At 47.0% G+C, this 20,788-nt stretch overlaps 1 protein-coding gene across 1 annotated transcript in view; it reads right to left on the bottom strand.

The window, feature by feature from the left end:
• Positions 1 to 3,489: 3,489 nt before the first annotated feature.
• gdf6 (growth differentiation factor 6) overlaps positions 3,490 to 20,788 on the bottom strand; it is a 47,898-nt gene continuing 30,599 nt past the window's right edge. The window contains exon 4 of the mRNA XM_033020404.1: positions 3,490 to 4,559. Coding sequence (XP_032876295.1) covers positions 3,673 to 4,559 — 887 coding nt within the window. The 3' untranslated portion in view covers positions 3,490 to 3,672. The remainder of the gene's footprint in view (positions 4,560 to 20,788) is intronic.

The following is a 20,788-nucleotide window of genomic DNA, read 5'->3' as shown; positions in this document are numbered from 1 at the left end:
GTGCTGTTTACAACTGATCAAAGGCCATCAATTGCATCGTGTTCAAAAGTCCCTTATGTAATGACTCCAAATGCAATTTGTTCTTTGCTAGTTTGGTCTCTCTCTCCCTCTTTCTCTCTCTCTCCCTCTCTCAGGTTTCCCTTCGACAACCAGACATCTTAAAGTCCGCCAAAGATATAATTACAATCGGCTACAATTCACTTTTAGCCGACGGCTCTTTCGGGCTGGTAATCTTGTCGGAATGTTAGCAGCGAGCATTAAACTTGGGGGGACGAGAGCCTATTCTCTCTCTATCTCTCTCTATCTCCCCCCCCCCCCCCCCCCCCCCTTCTCTCTCCCCCTCCCCCTCTCTCTTCACTGGTTCAGGCGAGGTTGAGGAATGAGGGTGCTGGTGATTTGGACAATTTTCCTTTCCTCTTTTGAAAAGGCAATCGATATCAACAGGTAACTCATTGTTGAAGGATGTGGTGAGGTGGAAAGAGGCATTAGAAACTATCTTCCGTCTTTGCTACTGCTCTCCCATTTTGCTCTTCGCGTGCCAGCCCATGAAAGGGGTCTCTTCTGAAGGTCATAAGGAATAGGAGTAGAATTAGGCCATTCGGTCCATCAAGTCTACTCCGCCATTCAATCATGGCAGATCTATCTCTTACTCCTAACCCTATTCTCCTGCCTTCTCCCCATAACCTCTGACACTCGTACTAATCAAGAATCTATCTATCTATGCCTTCTAAAAAAATCCACTGACTTGGCCTCCACTGCCTTCTGTGGCAAAGAATTCCACAGATTCACCACCCTCTGGCTAAAGAAATGTCTCCTCGTCTCCTGCCTAAAAGAACGTACCTCGCCTCCGCTTAATCTAAGATAGACACAAAAGGCTGGAGTAACTCAGCGGGACAGGCAGCATCACTGGAGAGAAGGAATGTATGACGTTTCAGCTCTCCGCTTAATCTAACTCGGCTTTCGTCCGAATCGGTGCCCATTCCTGTGTACACCGCGACGATCGCTGGAGATGGACCCAATATAATCTACAAAGAACGACACAGAATGCTGGAGTGTCTAAAGAAGGGTCTTGGCCAGAAATGTCACCCATTCATAGAGACAGGAGTAGGCCATTCGGCCTTTCAATAGACAATAGGTGCAGGAGCAGGCCATTCAATAAGATATCCTCTCATCCTTCTAAACTCCAGAGTATACAAGCCCAGCCGCTCCATTCTCTCGGCATATGACAGTCCCGCCATTCAATATGGTCATGGCTGATCATCCAAAATCAGTACCCCTTTCCTGCCTTCTCCCCACATCCCTTGATTCCATTAGCCCTAAGAGCTATATCTAACTCTCTTTAAAATATCCAGTGAATTGGCCTCCATTCCTTCTCGCCAGAGATGCTGCCTGTCCCGCTTGAGTTACTCCAGCATTCTGTGTTTATCTTCGATGTAAAGCAGCATCTGCAGTTCCTTCAGACCCATATAATCTTCCTTCCACTGCCTCGTTGATTCAGATGCGACTGCATTAACTTATTTAGTCAGAGGGTGGTGAATCTGTGGAATTCATTCCCACTGATGGTGGTCAAGGCCAAGTCAGTTTGTATTTTTTTAAGGCAGAGATAGATAGCTCCTTGATTAGTACGGGTGTCGGGGGGGTTGTGAGGAGAAGGCTGGAGAATGGGGTTAGGAGGGAATTGATAGATCAACCATGATTGAATGGCGGAGTAGACTTGATGGGCCGAATGGCCTAATTCTGTTCCTATGACCATGAACAAGAACTTATGAATGGGAAAACAGAGTGCGTTGAATGTCTTTTAAGACTTGCTTGTGGAAGGAAAAATATGACATAGTTACCTCATTTAACTCCATTAATTCATGAGCTTGTGGACAATTTAACTGAGTGGTGATGATGGGTGGCTGGGTTTCAGCGTTTGTTGACCTTTGTCGATGTTTACCTGTGTGCTACTGAGTGGGACAAGTCACCGCCAAAGGCCATCCCCAAATGTGATCTGGGAGGGGGGTCCCAAACATTAGCCGGTACAAGAAGGGGTGAGATGTATATTTGTGGTGTCTGAAAGTCATCGTGAAACTTTCACATAGAGTGAACAGGCCCTCCGGCCCAACTTGCCCACACCGACCATCGTACCCCATCTACACTAGTCCCACCTGCCTGCCTTTGGCCCATATCCCTCTAAACCTACCCTATCCATGTACCTGTCTAATTGTTTCTTAAATTTTGCGATAGTCCCGGCCTCAACTACCTTCTCGGGCAGCTAGTTCCATACACCCACCACCACTCAAATCTAAACAAATTTCACACTGGCACAGAAACAGGCCCTTCAGCCCAACTAGCCCATGCCGACAGTGAAGCCCCTTCTACACTAGTCCCACCTGCCCGCATTTGGTCCATATCACTCTAAAACCTATCCTATCCATGTATCTGTCCAAGAGTTTTTTTTTCTAATGTCATTGTAGTGCCTGCCTCATCTACCTCCTCTGGCAGCTCGTTCCATACATCCTCGGCGGATGCGCAATGGTTGTGTGTGGGTCTTTACCGAACATGGACACGAAGCGCTGGAGTAACTCAGCGGGCCAGGCAGCATCTCCGGAGAACGCGGATACGGGCGATATTTCGTGTCTTGACCACTAGACTAGCGAATGGGGCTAGACAAGGAAGGGACGGGTTGGAGTCACGGTATTTGCAGATGTGCTCCGTGTCTTGTGCCTACATCTCACTTCAATCAATCGCGTGAATGAATCTCCCTAAAAATAAGGATTTCAGCCGTCTACGTTATATGGTGAATAGCGTCTGTTTTGCTCGCGTTTGGAGCAAAGTCTCTCTCCTGTCCCTGTCAGAAGGGAACCGGATGGGTGAACGTGGTTTGTGCTTGCAACGTGGCACATCGTGCCCGGTTATAATATGCGGGTGCATACAAGTTACATATCACCTTACAGGTAAATCGTAGGCAGTGTGTTAACATATCGGTGTGCTAGCAACTAAATGACTGGTGTGTGAATAAATTATAGAGAATATTCCAGGTCTGTTTAATCCCCCTGTCCCACTTAGGAGACCTAAACAGCAACCTCTGATGACCTTGCTCGCCACCCAGGGTTTCCATGAGGTCACCGGAGGTTTTGGTCACTCTCCCTAATGGTCGAAAGTGGTTTCCGCGTGGTCGAGGCTTCATCTAGGTTGCTGCTATTTTTTCATCATGATTAAAACCGGCGTCAACTAAAAATAGGTTGCCGTTTTAAAAATCGATCATTTTTTTAGTCGCAGGTCTAGTCGAAGCCGGTTTTCTTCATAGTCGAGGAAGGTTTTCACCGTATGCGTGGGAGGTGGTAGGAGGTTGCAGGTCACCTCGAACTTTATTTTTTTTTTGGGGGTGGCGGGCAAGGTCACCAGAGGTTGCTGTTTAGGTCTCCTAAGGGAGGAGGGTCTCTCTCTCTCTATCTATCTATCTCTATCTCTCTATCTCTCTGTTTCTCTCTTTCTCTCTCTCTCTCTCTCTCTCGATCTCTCACTGGGCGAGATAGATTATGCTTGTGCTATTTTTTTTGAGTGCAGTTGAAACAGCGTTCACCGCCTTCCAACGCATCAACTCTACGACTTGGTCAGACTTTTTATTGCGGTTGCATCCAAATTTTGGGGAGGGGGGTCGGGGAGTGGTTTGGTGTGGACAATTCGCTACCTGCACCCACACGATTCCACCACCATGTCCTCGTACTGCTTATAGACGACGTTGTTGCCCGCGTCGATGTATAAGATGCTGATCGGGGTCAGCTTGGTGGGCACGCAGCAACTGGGAGGGGTGGAGTTGGGGTCCATGGAGTTCATGAGTGTCTGAATGATGGCATGGTTCGTGGGCTCCAGGTGGGACCGGAGAGGGAAGTCACACACCCCCTCGCAGTGGTAAGCCTCGTAGTCCAGCGGGGCGATTATCCAGTCGTCCCAGCCCAGCTGCTTGAAGTTCACGTGGAGAGGTTTCTTACTGCAGCGGGACTTGGACTTCTTGCCGTGTCTCTTGCCGTGGCGATTGGAGAAAGGAGTCCTCTTCTTCCTCCTCGCTTTGAACCGGAGCCTCCCTTCCTCGTCCGACCCTTCCGAAGACTTAATCTTCCCCCTCATTTCGCTGAAGAGGTTTTCCCTTTTCCGAGTTCTGGTGAAGACCACGAGAAGAGCCCTCTCGTGGGGTGGTCGCCCCTTGCGACCAAAGCCCACTTCTCTCGGGTCAACATCCAACTTGCTTCTGCGAGATGTCACCTTAAGTTCAAAGCAGAGTTGAGCAGGGTGAAGGAACTTGAAGACTTTCCAGACATCAAACGCTTCCCACCCTGGTGTCTTCTCCCAATAGCGCACGTCCAGCCTTCGCGACTGCAACAATCTGGGTGCCTGGCCCGCCGTTAAACACGAGTAGAGTTTCATGTCGTACACGCCCGCCAGCGTCTTGCGAAAGTCTTCTGGAGTTTTTCGAAGTATCCTCAGCTCGGCCCCGACCAGCTCCTCCTTGTCCGACAAGGTCCCTACATCGAACAAGTAGTTTTGCTTTTTCAAATGCGAATGCGAAAGTCCGTCTGCGAAGGGAAAGTAAATCAATAAAACAGACAGATCACAAAAGTGGGTTCGCGGCGCGACCACCTTGCTTGGAAATTATCATCATCCTTGGATATCGCTGTACAGGCACTGTCTGAAGAAGGGCCCTGACCCGAAACGTCGCCTCTCTGTGTCCTCCAGAGATGCTGCCTGTCCCGCTGAGTTACTCCAGCACTTTGTGTCTTTTAATTGTAAACCAGCATCTGCAGTTTCTTGCATAGGACGGGTTTTTATTTGTAGTAAGACCTGTAGATCCTGGCAAATTATTTAAAAAATGCTGGATATAGGTTTAAGGTGAGGGGGGTGGGGGGAGAGAGAGAGAGATGAGGAGAGGAGAGAGAGAGAGAGAGGAGAGAGAGAGAGATAGAGAGAGAGGAGAGAGAGAGAGAGAGAGAGAGAGAGAGAGAGAGAGAGAGAGAGAGAGTTTTCACAGGTTTTATGGGGTAACTTTTTCCACACAAAAGGTGGTGGGTGTATGGAACAAGCTGCCAGAGGAGGTAGTTGAGACGGGGGCTATCGCAACGCGCAAGGAACATCGAGACAGGTGCATAGATAGGACGGGTTTAGAGAGATATGGACCAAATGCAGGCAGGTGGGACTAGTGTAGATGGGACACGATGGCTGGTGTGGGCAAGTTGGGCCGAAGGGTCTGTTTCCACGCTGTATAATTCTCTACAACTGTAAGTCAGCCCGCCAGGCAGCATCTGTGGGGAGAATGCAATGTGACGTGCCAGATCGGGACCCTTGCTTAATCTTAAGAAGAGTCCCGACCTGAAAAGCTGCCTGTCCATTCCCTCCACAGATGCTGCCTGACCCGCTGAGTTACTCCAGCACTTTGTGTTTTGCTCAAGATTCCAGCATCGGCATTCTCTTTTCTCACCAGTAAATTCAATAGACAATAGACAATAGGTACAGGAGTAGGCCATTCGGCCCTTCGAGCCAGCACCGCCATTCAATGTGATCATGGCTGATCATCCCCAATCAGTACCCCGTTCCTGCCTTCTCCCCATATCCCCTGACTCCACTATATTTAAGAGCCCTATCTAGCTCTCTCTTGAAAGCATCCAGAGAACCTGACATCCACCGCCCTCTGAGACAGAGAATTCCACAGACTCACCACTCTCTGTGAGAAAAAGTGTTTCCTCGTCTCCGTTCTAAATGGCTTACTCCTTATTCTTAAACTGTGGCCCCTGATTCTGGACTCCCACAACATCGGGAACATGTTTCCTGCCTCTAGCGTGTCCAAGCCCTTAACAATCCTATATGTTTCTATGAGATTACCTCTCATCCTTCTAAACTCCAGAGTGTACAAGCCCAGCTGCTCCATTCTCTCAGCATACGACAGTCCCACCATCGCGGGAATTAACCTTGTCAACCTACGCTGCACTCCCTCAATAGCAAGAATGTCCTTCCTCAAATTAGGGGACGAAAACTGCACACAATACTCCAGGTGTGGTCTCACTAGGGCTCTGTACAACTGCAGAAGGACCTCTTTGCTCCTATATTCGACTCCTCTTGTTATAAAGGCAAACGTGCCATTTGCTTTCTTCACTGCCTGCTGTACCTGCATGCTTGCTTTCATAGACTGATGAACAAGGACCCCCCAGATCCCGTTGTACTTCCCCTTTTCCCAACTTGATGCCATTTAGTAATCTGCCTTCCTGTTTTTGCTACCAAAGTGGATAACCTCACATGTATCCGCATTAAACATCATCTGCCATGCATCTGCCCACTACCCCAACCTGTCCAAGTCACCCTGCATTCTCATAGCATCCTCCTCACAGTTCACACTGCCACCCAGCTTTGTGTCATCTGCAAATTTGCTAATGTTACTTTGAATCCCTTCATCTAAATCATTGATGTATATTGTAAATAGCTGCGGTCCCTGCACCGAGCCTTGCGGTACCCCACTAGTCACTGCCTGCCATTCTGAAAGGGACCCGTTAATCCCTACTCTTTGTTTCCTGTCTGCCAACCACTTCTCTATCCACTCTACCCCCAATACCATGTGCCCTAATTTTGCCCACTAATCCCCTATGTGACGACGCTTTGTATACAACCTGTTGCATATGTAATAAAATTGTATGAAGGAACTGTAGATTCTGGTTTATACTGAAGATAGACACAACATGTTGGAGTAGGTGAGCGCGTCAAGCAACATTTTGGGAGAAAAGGAATAGGTGGCGTTTCGGGTCGGAACCCTTCTTCAGATACATCTATGGGACAACGATAGACACAAAATGCTGGAGTAACTCAGCGGGACAGGCAGCATCTCTGGAGAGAAGGGATGGGTGACGTTTCGGGTCGAGACCCTTCTTCAGTCTAGCATTTTGCGTCTATCATCGGTGTGAACCAGCATCTGTAGTTCCTTCCTACATATCGATGGGGCGAATCTTAAATAAATAAGTGTCAGAAGAAGGGTCCCGACCGCAATCGTCGCCTATCCATGTCCTCCACAGATGCTGCCTGACCCGCTGAGTTCCTCCGGCACTTTGTATTCTACGCAAGATTCCAGCATCTGCAGTTCCTTTGTCTCTGTTAAGTTAATATTATCGTCACGCTAGAGGCAGGAAACATGTTCCCGATGTTGGGGGAGTCCAGAACCAGGGGCCACAGTTTAAGAATAAGGAGTAAGCCATTTAGAACGGAGACGAGGAAACACTTTTTCTCACAGAGAGTTGTGAGTCTGTGGAATTCTCTGCCTCAGAGGGCGGTGGAGGCAGATTATCTGGATACTTTCAAGAGAGAGTTAGATAGGGCTCTTAAAAATAGCGGAATCAGGGGATATGGCGAGAAGGCAGGAACGGGGTACTGATTGGGGATGATCAGCCATGATCATATTGAATGGCGGTGCTGGCTCGAAGGGCCGAATGGCCTACTCCTGCACCTATTGTCTATTGTCTATTGTCACATTACAAATGAATATTAAGACTTTCCCTTCTGAACCCAAACATGTAAAAATGTAGACATCAACAATTCACCCCCTTGACGAGATTCTGGTTGCTGTGACTATCTCGGCAAGTGTTTTGTGTTTAGGTTTCACGCACAATGAATGCATCCGCGTGTTAACTTCGGCAAAGGGTACCAGGTGACGCTGAGGCTGTTAATGACTTTAGCTGTCAACGGAATGCGAAATCTGGTCAATGTACAACCACTCGCTTCACCGCCAGTTGTATTATAGGAAGCTATTTCAAGGTTGGAAAATCAGATGCTCCCTCATTCTGCTTGTGGTAAATAAATAGATGGGAATTATTCACACACACACACACACACACACACACACACACACACACAACACCACACACACACACACACACACACACACACACACACACAACCACACACACACATACAACCACACACACACACACACACACACACACACACACACACACACACACACACACACACACAACACACACACACACACACACACACACACAACCACACACGCCGACACATACAACCCCACACACACACACACACACACAGACACACACACACACACACACAGATACACACACACGCACACACACAGGCACAAACAGACAGACACATACACACACACACACAGATACACATACACTCACACACACGCACACAGACAGACACACACATACGCACACACGCACACACACATACACAGACATACACACTCACACACACACCCACCCACACACAGACATACACATACACAACCACACACACATACACAGCCACACACATAGACACACCCACACACACACACACACACACACACACACACACACACACACACACACACACACACACACACACAGATACACATACACTCTCACACACACACGCACACACTCTCTGAAGAAGGGTCTCGACCCGAAATGTCACCTATTCTTTCTCTCCAGAGATGCTGCCTGACCCGCTGAGTTACCGCAGATTTTATGTCTATATGTGTATATATATATTAAAAACAACAGACCAAGTCTGTCATTAACCGCATTGCGGCCGAAGGGGTTTCCCTGGAGCCGTCTCAGATTCACAATCGAACTTGTATCGGAGCACACATCCCAACAATGGGAATTAAACGGAATCTTGGGATTAATGGACATGTTTAATGCTGGAGTTTTTTCGATTTCGAGAATATCTGCCTTTATATTGGAAGATTCCTTCTCCACTGCGATAGTGTGAACAATTCCGCACAAAATGCTGGAGTAACTCAGTGGGACAGGCATCATCTCTGGAGAGAAGGAATGGGCGACGTTTCGGGTCGAGACCCTTCTTCAGACTGATTTCAGGGGAGGGGTCGGGGAAAAGACAATGTAGTCAGAGACAGTAAGACTGGTGGGAGAACTGGGAAGGGGGAGGGGGATGGAGAGAGAGAGGGAAAGCAAGGGCTATCTGAAGTTAGAGAAGTCAATATTCATACCGCTGGGGTGTAAACTACCCAAGCGAAATACATATGAGGTGCTGCTCCTCCAATTTGCGCTGGGCCTCACTCTGACAATGGAGGAGGCCCAGGACAGAAAGGTCAGATTGGTAATGGGAGGGGGAGTTGAAGTGCTGAGCTACCGGGAGATCAGGTAGGTTAAGACGGACTGAGCGGAGGTGTTCAGTGAGACAATCGCCGAGCCTGCGCTTGGTCTCGCCGATGTAGAGAAGTCCACACCTGTTAGTTTAGAGTGTTCTTTTATAAGATCATAAATGATAGGAGCAGAATTAGGCCATTCGGCCCATCTAGTCTACTCCGCCATTCAATCATGGCTGATCTATCTATCTCTCCTAACCCCATTCTCCTGCCTCCTCCCCATTATCCCTGACACCCTCTGTGGAATTCTCTGCCTCAGAGGGCGGTGGAGGCTGGTTCTCTGGATGCTTTCAAGAGAGAGCTAGAAAGGGCTCTTAAGGATAGCGGTGTCAGGGGATATGGGGAGAAGGCAGGAATGGGGTGCTGATTGGGGATGATCAGCCATGATCGCATTAAATGGCGGTGCTGGCTAGAAGGGCCGAATGGCCTCCTCCTGTACCTCTTGTCTATTGTCTATTGTCTAATGTCTAATCAAGAATCTGTCTATCTCTGCCTTAAAAAATATCAATTGACGGCTTTCACAGCCCTCTGCGGCAGAGAAAACCACAGATTCACCAGCCTATCTATAATCTGGTTTCATTTTTTCGGTCGGGGATGTGTTCTGAAAAAAATGTAATAGTTTGATAGCAAGCCAGAGGAATGCGCTACAATGCTGAGAACTATATTCTGCACCCTCTGTATCTTCGCCTTTGCTCTACCGATTGTATTTGAGTGAGACTTGCTTGCATTTATGTATGGTATTATCTGATCTGTTTGGATGGCATGCAAAACACAGCTTTTCGTTGTACCTCGGTACACGTGACAATAATAGACCCGAGCCTAACCCTAAATCAGCATTGCCTATTAAAATAATCATGAATCCAACACGATTCCTTTAAAATAAAATGTCACAACGTCATATGCTGAGAGAATGGAGCAGCTGGGCTTGTACACTCTGGAGTTTAGAAGGATGAGAGGGCATCTCATTGAAACATATAATATTGTTAAGGGATTGGACACGCTAGAGGCAGGAAACATGTTCCCGATGTTGGGGGAGTCCAGAACCAGGGGCCACACGGTTTAAGAATAAGGGGTAAGCCATTTAGAACGGAGACGAGGAAACACTTTTTCTCACAGAGAGTGGGAGTCTGTGGAATTCTCTGCCTCAGAGGGCGGTGGAGGCAGGTTCTCTGGATACTTTCAAGAGAGAGCTAGATAGGGCTCTTAAAAATAGCGGAGGGGATATGGGGAGAAGGCATGAACGGGGTACTGATTGGCCATGATCACATTGAATGGCGGTGCTGGCTCGAAGGGCCGAATGGCCTACTCCTGTACCTATTGTCTATTAACTACCGCACGCACTCGAGAGCGATCGATTTGTGAATTCAAAGTCTAACACAAAGTGCTGGAGAAACTCAGCGGGACAGGCAGCATCCGCGGAGAATGCTCCGGGACCGAAACGTCACCTGTCCATATAATAGACACAACAAGCTAGAGTAACCCAGCGGGTCAGGCAGCATCTCTGGAGAGAAGGAATATGTGACGTTTCGGGTCGAGACCCTTCTTCAGACCTATCCGTGTTTTTTTTCCAGAGATGCTGCTTGACCCGCTCAGTTACTCCAGCATTTTGTATCGTTCTTTACCTGCTCAGGGATTAGAAACATAGAAACACAGACAATAGGTGCAGGAGTAGGCCATTCGGCCCTTCGAGCCAGCACCGCCATTCAATGTGATCATGGCTGATCACCCCCAATCAGTACCCCGTTCCTGCCTTCTCCCCATATCCCCTGACTCCTCTGTTTTTAAGAGCCCTATCTAGCTCTCTCGCATCCAGAGAACCTGCCTCCACCGCCCTCTGAGGCAGAGAATTCCACAGACTCACAACTCTCTGTGAGAAAAAGTGTTTCCTCATCTCCGTTCTAAATGGCTTACTCCTTATTCTTAAACTGTGGCTCCTGGAGGAAACGAATGGCCTCCTCCTGCACCTATTGTCTATTGTCTATTGTCTGTTGTCTATAACTCAGCGGGATAGGCAGCATCTCTGGAGAAAAGGATTAGGTGACGTTTCGGGTCGAGACCATTCTTCAGACTGACCCGAAAGGTCACCTATCCTTTTTCTCCACATATACTGCCTGTCCCGCTGAGTTACTGCAGCACGTCATGTATATTCTTCGGTTTAAATCCGCATCCGCAGTTCCTTCCTACACGGACTTTTGTCGCCGGGAGAAAACGTCAAAAGTTATCCAGCACTTTGTGCGTTTTGTGAACCCCCTTCTGTAGTTATTGTGACTACCAAAAGGATTGTATAACCCTTTTAAAAAAAACAAATCCTTTGTGTTTAAATAACTAACTGGTCAGTTAGGTCCCAAGGAACGTAGGAACAAAGAACTGCAGATGTAAGTTAATACACAAAAAGACACAAAGTTCTGGAGTAAATCAGCAGAGAGGCAACATCTCTGGAGAACATCAATAGGTGATGGCCATAAGACACAGGAGCAGAATTGAACCATTCGATGCAAATTAGAATAAAGGGGAGGTCATTTAAGACTGAGGTGAGAAAACACTTTTTCACCCAGAGAGTTGTGAATTTATGGAATTCCCTGCCACAGAGGGCAGTGGAGGCCAAGTCACTGGATGGATTTAAGAGAGGATTAGATAGAGCTCTAGGGGCTAGTGGAGTCAAGGGATATGGGGAGAAGGCAGGCACGGGTTATTGATAGGGGACGATCAGCCATGATCACAATGAAGGGCGGTGCTGGCTCCAAGGGCCGAATGGCCTCCTCCTGCACCTATTTTCTATGTTTCTATGTTTCTAAATTTGAGGAAGGACATTCTTGCTATTGAGGGAGTGCAGCGTAGGTTCACAAGGTTAATTCCCGGGATGGCGGGACTGTCATATGCTGATAGAAGGATGAGAGGTAATCTTATTGAAACATATGATTATTAAGGGGTTTGACACGATAGACGCCAGGAAACATGTTCCCGATGTTGGGTGGGGGGGGGGTCCAGAACCAGGGGGCCACAGTTTAAGAATAAGGGGTAAGCCATTTAGAACGGAGATGAGGGGGAAAAAATTCACACAGAGGGTTGTGAATTTGTGGAATTCTCTTCGTCGGAAGGCAGTGGAGGCCAATTCTCTGAATGCTTTCAAGAGAGAGTTGGATAGAGCTCTTAAAGATTGCGGAGTTAGGGGATATGGGGAGAAGGTAGGAACGGGGTACTGATTGTGGATGATCAGCCATGTTCACAGTGAATGGCGGTGGTGGCTCGATGTGCCGAATGGCCTACTCCTGCACCTATTGTCTATTGTCTATTGTCTATTGAGTTTGCTCTGCCATTCGATCATGGCTGATCTATTTTTCCCCCCTCTCAATCCCATTCGCCTGCTTTCTCCTGAAAAGTCTCCTATCTATGTTTTTCAGTGATAGTCACAGTGTGATACAGCATGGAAACAGGCCCTTCGGCTCAACCTGCACACACCGGCCAGCCAACATGTCCCAGCTACATTAGTCCCACATGCCCGCAGATGCTGCCGAGCTACTCCAGCACTTTGTGTCCTTTCTCGCCGTGTGGAATATCCGGGATGCGTGCTGGGAATGCAGAAGGTAGTTGTACTTCATTGACTGGAAAGCGATCACGCCGCAGAATCTAATCATATGTCTTTTTGCACAGATGTCTTTGGCTCATTGACGCCATACGAAATTCCAATTTTCGTATCATTGTTTATTTTCCAACGCAACGCGCCTAACTGCGAAATTATAGCAGGGGTGTTCATAGACTGCAATGTCCCCAGTTATTTTGCTAATACAATGCCTTTGTCCAAATACTGATCGCAGCTGGCGGATGGATCATTTGGACCAAAGACGTTTCTAATAAAATGTGCAGGTTTAATATTGATAGTGCACTTGTGTGTTATACTGGGGAATTGTCTGCGCGTTTCCGTTCCAGAACCGAATCAAATTCTACCACACAGGCCGAATGCTGCCAATTTTAGCAGATTTGAAACAGATGACCCATTCCGTGTTCTCGTCTCTAATGTATACACTTTGATTAGGAATGCGTTTCCACTCGCGAGTCGACCCGTGGCGTGGTTTACATTGTGAAATTAAATGAATTAAAGACCTTATGGCCGGTGCAGCCCGCGAGGTTTTACAAGGTATGTCCACCTAATCCAATTCCGCACTTTGTGTCGGGGGGAAGAAATTAAAAAGTGCTGGAGTAACTCGTCAACGAGTCAGGCAGCATCTCTGGAGAACAGGGATAGGTTTACAATTCCAGTCGGGACCCTTCTGTCAGCATCTGTAATTCCTTTTGTTTCCCTACTTTCCCAGCACGCTTTACCAAATGCAAATTAAACAATATTAATAATAACAAAATGCAAAAGTAAAAATTTGTTAAAACATAAAGACTGAAACAAAAAAAACTTTAAATGCCCTTGACGACTTATTTGTCGTCACATGAGGCGATAATACTGTGTGTTGGAAGGAACTGCAGATGTTATTTTACACCGAACACAAAATGCTGGAGTTATGCCCCTGTCCCACTTAGTAAGCCTGAACGGAAACCTCTGGAGACTTTGTGCCCCACCCAAGGTTTGCGTGCGGTTCCCGGAGGTTGCAGGTGGTTGTTGGAGGTAGTGGATGCAGGTAGGGAGACTGACAAAAACTCTAAAGTCTCCAGAGGTTTCCGTTCAGGTTTCCTAAGTGGGACAGGGGCATGACTCAGCGGGGCAGGCAGCATCTCCGGTGAGAAGGAATGGGTGATGCTTCAGGTCAAGACGCTTCAGGTGTGTGTGTAATTTGTACAGGTGTCAGAGGTTATGGGGAGAAGGCAGGGGAATGGGGTTATAGACAATAGACAATAAACAATAGACATTAGACATTAGACAATAGACAATAGGTGCAGGAGTAGGCCATTCGGCCCTTCGAGCCAGCACCGCCATTCAATGTGATCATGGCTGATCATCCCCAATCAGTACCCCGTTCCTGCCTTCTCCCCATATCCCCTGACTCCGCTATTTTTAAGAGCCCTATCCAGCTCTCTCTTGAAAGCATCCAGAGAACCGGCCTCCCTCGCCCTCTGAGGCAGAGAATTCCACAGACGAGGGAGGAGGGAGAGATAGATCAGACGCGAATGAATGGTGGAGTAGACTTGATGGGCCGAATGGTCTGATTCTACTATTCCTTATGACCTTATGACGTTATGACCATACACAATGTTTTGTATATAATATAAACAGCATAAGCACGTCGGAAGGAACTGCAGGTGCCTGTTTATAATGAAGACACAAAGTGCTGGAGTAACTGACAGGCAGCATCTCTAGAGAGAAAGAATGGGTGACGATTTGGGGTGAGAGACCCTTTTTCAGAACATGCCCTTGCGTTAGAACACCTGGATTCAACTGATTTCTCTCTATGCATATCCCCCCCTACTCGTGAAGTAGCCCCGACATTCCCTCTCTCTCTCCCTCCCCCACCCAAGTCGCACTAGCTTCTGGTTTTCACCCTACAAACAGCTACCAATGGTCTGCATCCTTAATCATCGTTACTTTTTTTGCATATCTTCTATTCACTGTTCTTTATCTCTCTGTCCACATCACAGTCTATATCTCTCGTTTCCCTTATCCCTATCCCGTCTGAAGAAGGGTCTCGACCCGAAACATCACCCATTCCTTCTCTCCGGAGATGCTGCCTGTCCCGCTGAGTTACTCCAGCTTTTTGTGTCTATCTTCTGTTTAAACCAACATCTGCAGTTCCTTCCTACGCAAGTGACCACGGGGACTCTTGGGCGGTTCCGTCTGCAGCGTTGCTGTCCGACAAGAACGGGTCGCACTAGTAGACGTGCAGAGGGAAGTGTGTTGTCAACCCGTGTGGACGCATATGTTAGATGATCATTAAAACGCGAACGCATCCAGCTCCAAAAAGCCAATTCATTCCGTGCTGGCATCAACCCTGTCCCGAAAATGAAAGCGAGGGAGAGGATAAATGTGCAGGGAGGAACTGCAGATGCTGGTTTCAACCTAAGATAGACACAAAATGCTGGAGTAACTCAGCGGGACAGGCAGCATCTCTGGAGAGAAGGAATGGGTGACGTTTCAGATAGAGGCCATTCAGATATTTATATGTGTGTGTGTGTGTGTGTGTGTGTGTGTGTGTGTGTGTGTGTGTGTGTGTGTGTGTGTGTGTGTGTGTGTGTGTGTGTGTGTGTGTGTGTGTGTGTGTGTGTGTGTGTGTGTGTGTGTGTGTGTCCGCTAAGAAACTCAAGTCATGCGAATGGTCTTTCTTTTAACTACACCTGATCTCCAAGTAAACGCCACCTCTCCGCCCGTTAGTAACCGAACCATTAATGTCCTTTAATGATGTTTCCAATCGAAAATCAAGCATGGAGGGGCAGAATACTTTGAATTGTAATACTAAATATGTCTGTGTCTTTTCATCTTGAACAAGGGGGTTGGCCGAGACAGGTGCGAAGACGGGTCCCGACCGGAAACCTCGCCTATTCCCTTTTATACGGAGATGCTGCCTGACCCGCAGAGATACTCCAGCACCTTTTGTCTCTACCTTTGGCAGAAGCCAGCACCTGCAGTCTGAAGAAGGAAGGGTCTTGACCCCAAACGTCACCTATTCCATTTTACTCCAGAGATGCCGCCTCACCCGCTGCGTTACTCCAGCTTTTTGTGTCTGTTTGTAGTGGACACAGCTTGGACAATTGGTGACTGACAAAATATCTACTTCTGAAAACCTTAAATTAGAATGCATCCGTCCTCCAAATACAGCGACACGAGATGCGGTTTACTCGAATGCTAAATAGGACCAAATTGTGTAGGAAGGGACTGCAGATGGTGGTTTAAACAACCGTAGACACGAAAAGCTGGAGTAATTCGGCGGGACAGGCAGCGTCTCTGGAGAGAAGGAACGGGTGACGTTTCGGGTCGAGACCCTTCTTGAGACCAAGTCGAACACATAGTGAAAACATGCTCGTTGGCAGAACATTAAGATGTCACAAAATTCCACAAAATGAAGCAAGTCGCCGGGTTATTGAACAAGATCAAACATTAGTTTTTTTTTATTTTGCAAAAATAATTAGTATTAAAGCATTTCTTTACTCCATTCCAGTAAGATATTGATTTTTAAAGTCTGAACAAGGGCCCCGACCTGAAACCTTTCCTTTGTCCATTGCCCTCTACAAGTGCTACCTGTCCCGCTGAGTTCCACCTGCACTTCATGCTTTGCTCGTTTTTTAATGTTTTTTTTTAAATATTCCTGGACTTTAAGGAGTTATTTAGACAATTAACAATGGACAATAGACAATAGGTGCAGGAGTAGGCCATTCGGCCCTTCGAGCCAGCACCGTCATTCAATGTGATCATGGCTGATCATCCCCAATCAGTACCCCGTTCCTGCCTTCTCCCCATATCCCCTGACTCCGCTATTTTTAAGAGCCCTATCTAGCTCTCTCTTGAAAGCATCCAGAGAACCTGCCTCCACCTCCCTCTGAGGCAGAGAATTCCACAGACTCACCACTCTCTGTGAGAAAAAGTTTCCTCGTCTCCGTTCTAAATGGCTTACCCCTTATTCTTAAACTGTGGCCCCTGGTTCTGGACTCCCCCAACATCGGGAACATGTTTCCTGCCTCTAGCGTATCCAAGCCCTTAACAATCTTATATGTTTCAATGAGATATCCTCTCATCCTTCTAAACTACAGAGTGTACAAGCCCAGCTGCTCCATTCTCTCAGCATATGACAGTCCCGCCATCTCGGGAATTAACCTTGTAAACCTTGCTCGCGAATATTCCTTCGACTCATAAGGACTTGTGGAAGGTTTTCCACTGCGTATGTGATGTTGCGACCACAGTTTAATGCAGACTCCGTACAGACAGCGGCTGTAGAATCCGGCTCTCTGGCGCTGTGAGGCAGCAACTCTACCGCTGCGCCACCGTGCCGCCCCATACAAAGTGTAACGTCCAGGGTATTCGAGTGACCTGTTGCACGATTCGCCAAATGATAGCGTGCAGTTCACAATTGTGGAAAATAACAGAATATTATCTATTAATATTGTGGCGTCTTTCAATAGGATATGGACGAGGCTATTTCGGGTGCACGGTGATCAGCATTCATCCACTTATTTAAGAAAGGGTGGCAAAGTCTCTCCGTCTTATTTAAGAAAGTCTTATTTAAGAAAGTCTTATTTAAGAAAGGGTGGCAAAGTCTTAGAAGCCGTTCAGAGAACATTTACCAGACAAATACCTTGCGATTGGCAGATTGTCTTATGAGGAACGGTCGAGCCACATCGGCTTGTATCAGCTCGAGTATAGGCAGTGCGGAGCTGACTTGATGGAAGCATATTAGATCCATACAAAGTTCCAGGTCCAGAGGTCGACGACTGGATGTTTCCTCTGGTAAGTGAATCTTGAATTAGGGTCACTGTATAAAAAATAAGGAGTCCCAAGTTTAAAACAGTTGATTGTTTTCTCGAAAAACGATTCTTTGGGACTGTGTTCCTCAATGGGCGGTGGGAGCAGATTAAAAAATGTATATGTTTTTTAAAGCAGAATTTGGATAGATTATTGATATCTCGAGGTGACCATTACTGCGGCCGGGCGCGAACACGGGGCGAAGGTTGCCATCGGACTCGCCATCAGGAGGAAGACACAGGAGCCTGAAAACTGTAACCTCCTGAACCTTCTGAATTTTGTAGTCGGCAGGGCAGTACTCTGCATATCGCCAACTTGGACAATTTTACATTTACACCAAGCCAATTAACCTACAAACCTGTACGTCTTTGGAGTGTGGGAGGAAACCGAAGATCTCGGAGAAAACCCACGCAGGTCAAGGGGAGAACGTACAAACTCCGTCCAGACAGCGCCCGTAGTCGGGATCGAACCCGGGTCTCTGGCGCTGCATCGCTGCGCCACCGTGACTGCCCACGTCCGGGTTCAGGAACAGCTTGTTCCCTACAGCCATCAGGCTATTAAACACTACAAACCTCCAATAAGCTCTGAAGCACGGACTATTATTGTTAATATTGGCTATTATTGTTTATTTGTTTTTGTATGGACCTATATGATTCGGTTTAAACCAGCATCTGCAGTTCCTTGATATATGGATTATATATATGTATATAAATATATATATATTATATATATACAATATATATATATATTCAAACACTGCCCAGGGACAGATAAAATATATATGGGAAGCGAATGCAGATGCTGGTTTAAGTGTTTCATATATGTGTGTGTGTGTGTGCGTGCGTGCGTGTGTGTGTGTGTGTGTGTGTGTGTGTGTGTGTGTGTGTGTGTGTGTGTGTGTTGCGTGCGTGCGTGTGTGTGTGTGTGTGTGCGTGCGTGTGTGTGTGTGTGTGCGTGTGTATGTGTATGTGTGTGTGTGCGTGCGTGTGTGTGTATGTGTGTGTGTGCGTGCGTGTGTGTGTGTGTGTGTGTGTGTGTGTGTGTGTGTGTGTGTATGTGTGTGTGTGTGTGTGTGCGTGCGCGCGTGCGAGAGAGAGAGAGAGAGAGAGAGAGAGAGAGAGAGAGAGAGAGAGAGAGAGAGTGAGAGAGAGAGAGAGAGAGTGTGTGTGTTGTGTGTGTGTGTGTGTGTGTGTGTGTGTGTGTGTGTGTGTGTGTGTGTGTGTGTATGCAGATACACCCACTGGCCTTTTTTTCGCGTTTATTGTATTATGCACAGAGTACTATGTTTACATATTCTATTGGGCTGCTGTAAGTAAGAATTTCAATGTCTTATCTGGGACGTATGACAATGAAACACTCTTGACACACACGCTATCTCTCTCTTGACTATTGAACAGAGGAACAGGTTCGAGGGGCCGAGGGGCCTGTTCTTCCCCCTCTGTCGCATGGTCTGAGTGAGTGTAGCCCTTCTATTGCAGTGCGACTCGATAGCTCTCTCTCTCTCTCCCGCCGAGAGCGCCTGTAATTCCGATCATAAATTTCTACCAAGATGACAAAAACACGGTCCCTGGATATTTTATCCGGCCACAGCCGGCGTCTTGTTTTGGGAAGAATGAAAGCACCGAATCCTAAATCTCAGTGATACAAACGCCACAAGCGCAGTACATGTCTCCATTGAGTTGATTTGCTACCGTCCTGTTGAACCTTAAGGCCGGCGTCGACTCTCACGTTATGGGGCATTCAATCCTCTGAAAACCTTTCTCTGCAGCTAAAGCAATGGTAAAATGATGGCGTGGGATGAACAGAACAGAAATATCTGTTTCTAAGAGTTATGAGTATAACATATGATGCAGACCTTTCACTTGGGACGACGCGAGGTTTAAACAGATATAGAAAAACAGATATTTCCCATCAACTCAGTTTTTACAATTGAGTCGAGAGTTGCCATGTGGAACGACAACGGAACAATGAAAAATCTTATTTGCAGCCGCACAACAGGCCTGTAAACACAAATATCATACATGCAATATGTGGCGGACAAAACAAACCAAAATAGTACACACACACACACACACACACACACACACACACACACACACACACACACACACACACACACACACACACACACACACACACACACACACACACACACACACACACACACACACACACACAACTATATCCTTAGAGCAATCAGAGACAAGAGGAACAAATGATATTGCATTGCAAGTTTGAAAGAAATTCAAAATTATCAATCTTTCGCCGAGCATTCAATGTAACTAAAGTGAATCCGGCCGCATTTTCAGACAATAAGCATAATGCGTAAAATACTTGCTGTTTGTTTGCAGTCTTTCTTACCTAAAGTTCAAGTTTGGACTTGGTCAGAGAACGTGTCCTTCGCCGTAACCCAGTCATCGTTCTGATATTCTCTCCTCTCACTTTCCCCTCGACAGAGTGCAATATTAAACTTAGATTGGAACCTTCTGTTTTGGGGCAGTTACCTCCAGCGTCTGTTCCCCATTAGTGTTTTTATATGGGTCTCAAACAAATCGAATACAAGTTCACCAAATAATTAACAGTTTCCAATTCTCTCTTCATCCATTAAAATACTTCCCTGCTTATATTTCATTTCCCTTGCGTCTTAAGAGTGCTTAAAGATCAGTTTTATTTTTCTTTCTATTTTTTCGCGTGCAGCCCGACGAAGGTGGGACAGGGAAAGTGATCCGCTCCTTACGGTTAAAGAGAAAGGTCAGAAGTTATTAAAAATGTATCATATTTTTCAACCCTCTAAACCCTTCCCAACGACGCATTTAAATCGGCATCGCCAAGTGGGACTGGAATGGAATAGCTGGCGCGGACAAAACATGGTTTAAAATGCTCTTAGAATTAAATTTTTGGGGGGGGGGGGGGGGGGGGGGGGTCAGGCAGACAGGGTTCTGGAAATAAAGTTATTGCTTGTGATTACGACACCCCAACGGAAGATCTTTAGTTCTCTATTAACCGCCACATATACACGACACAGGGGGATCCGATGTGGCCGTCACGCGGTTACCACGCGAACTTGTAATGAGACTTTAGTAAATCATCCATGTATTTAAAACTTATTTCCCCCCCCCCCCCCCCCCCCCCCCCCCCCCCCCCCCCATTCTCTCTTTGCAGCTTTAGACTATGCCAGTAAAGCCGTCGCATTTTCTTTAAATCCTTCCCCTAATTGTTATGTTTCTCTCTGCTAAAACCCTCTATTGTTGGGG

Source organism: Amblyraja radiata, chromosome 4 (genome assembly GCF_010909765.2).
Source record: "Amblyraja radiata isolate CabotCenter1 chromosome 4, sAmbRad1.1.pri, whole genome shotgun sequence".
Taxonomy (NCBI): Eukaryota; Metazoa; Chordata; class Chondrichthyes; order Rajiformes; family Rajidae; genus Amblyraja; species Amblyraja radiata.
Note: the sequence above shows the minus strand (reverse complement) of the source record. Positions and strands in the feature narration are given on the sequence as shown.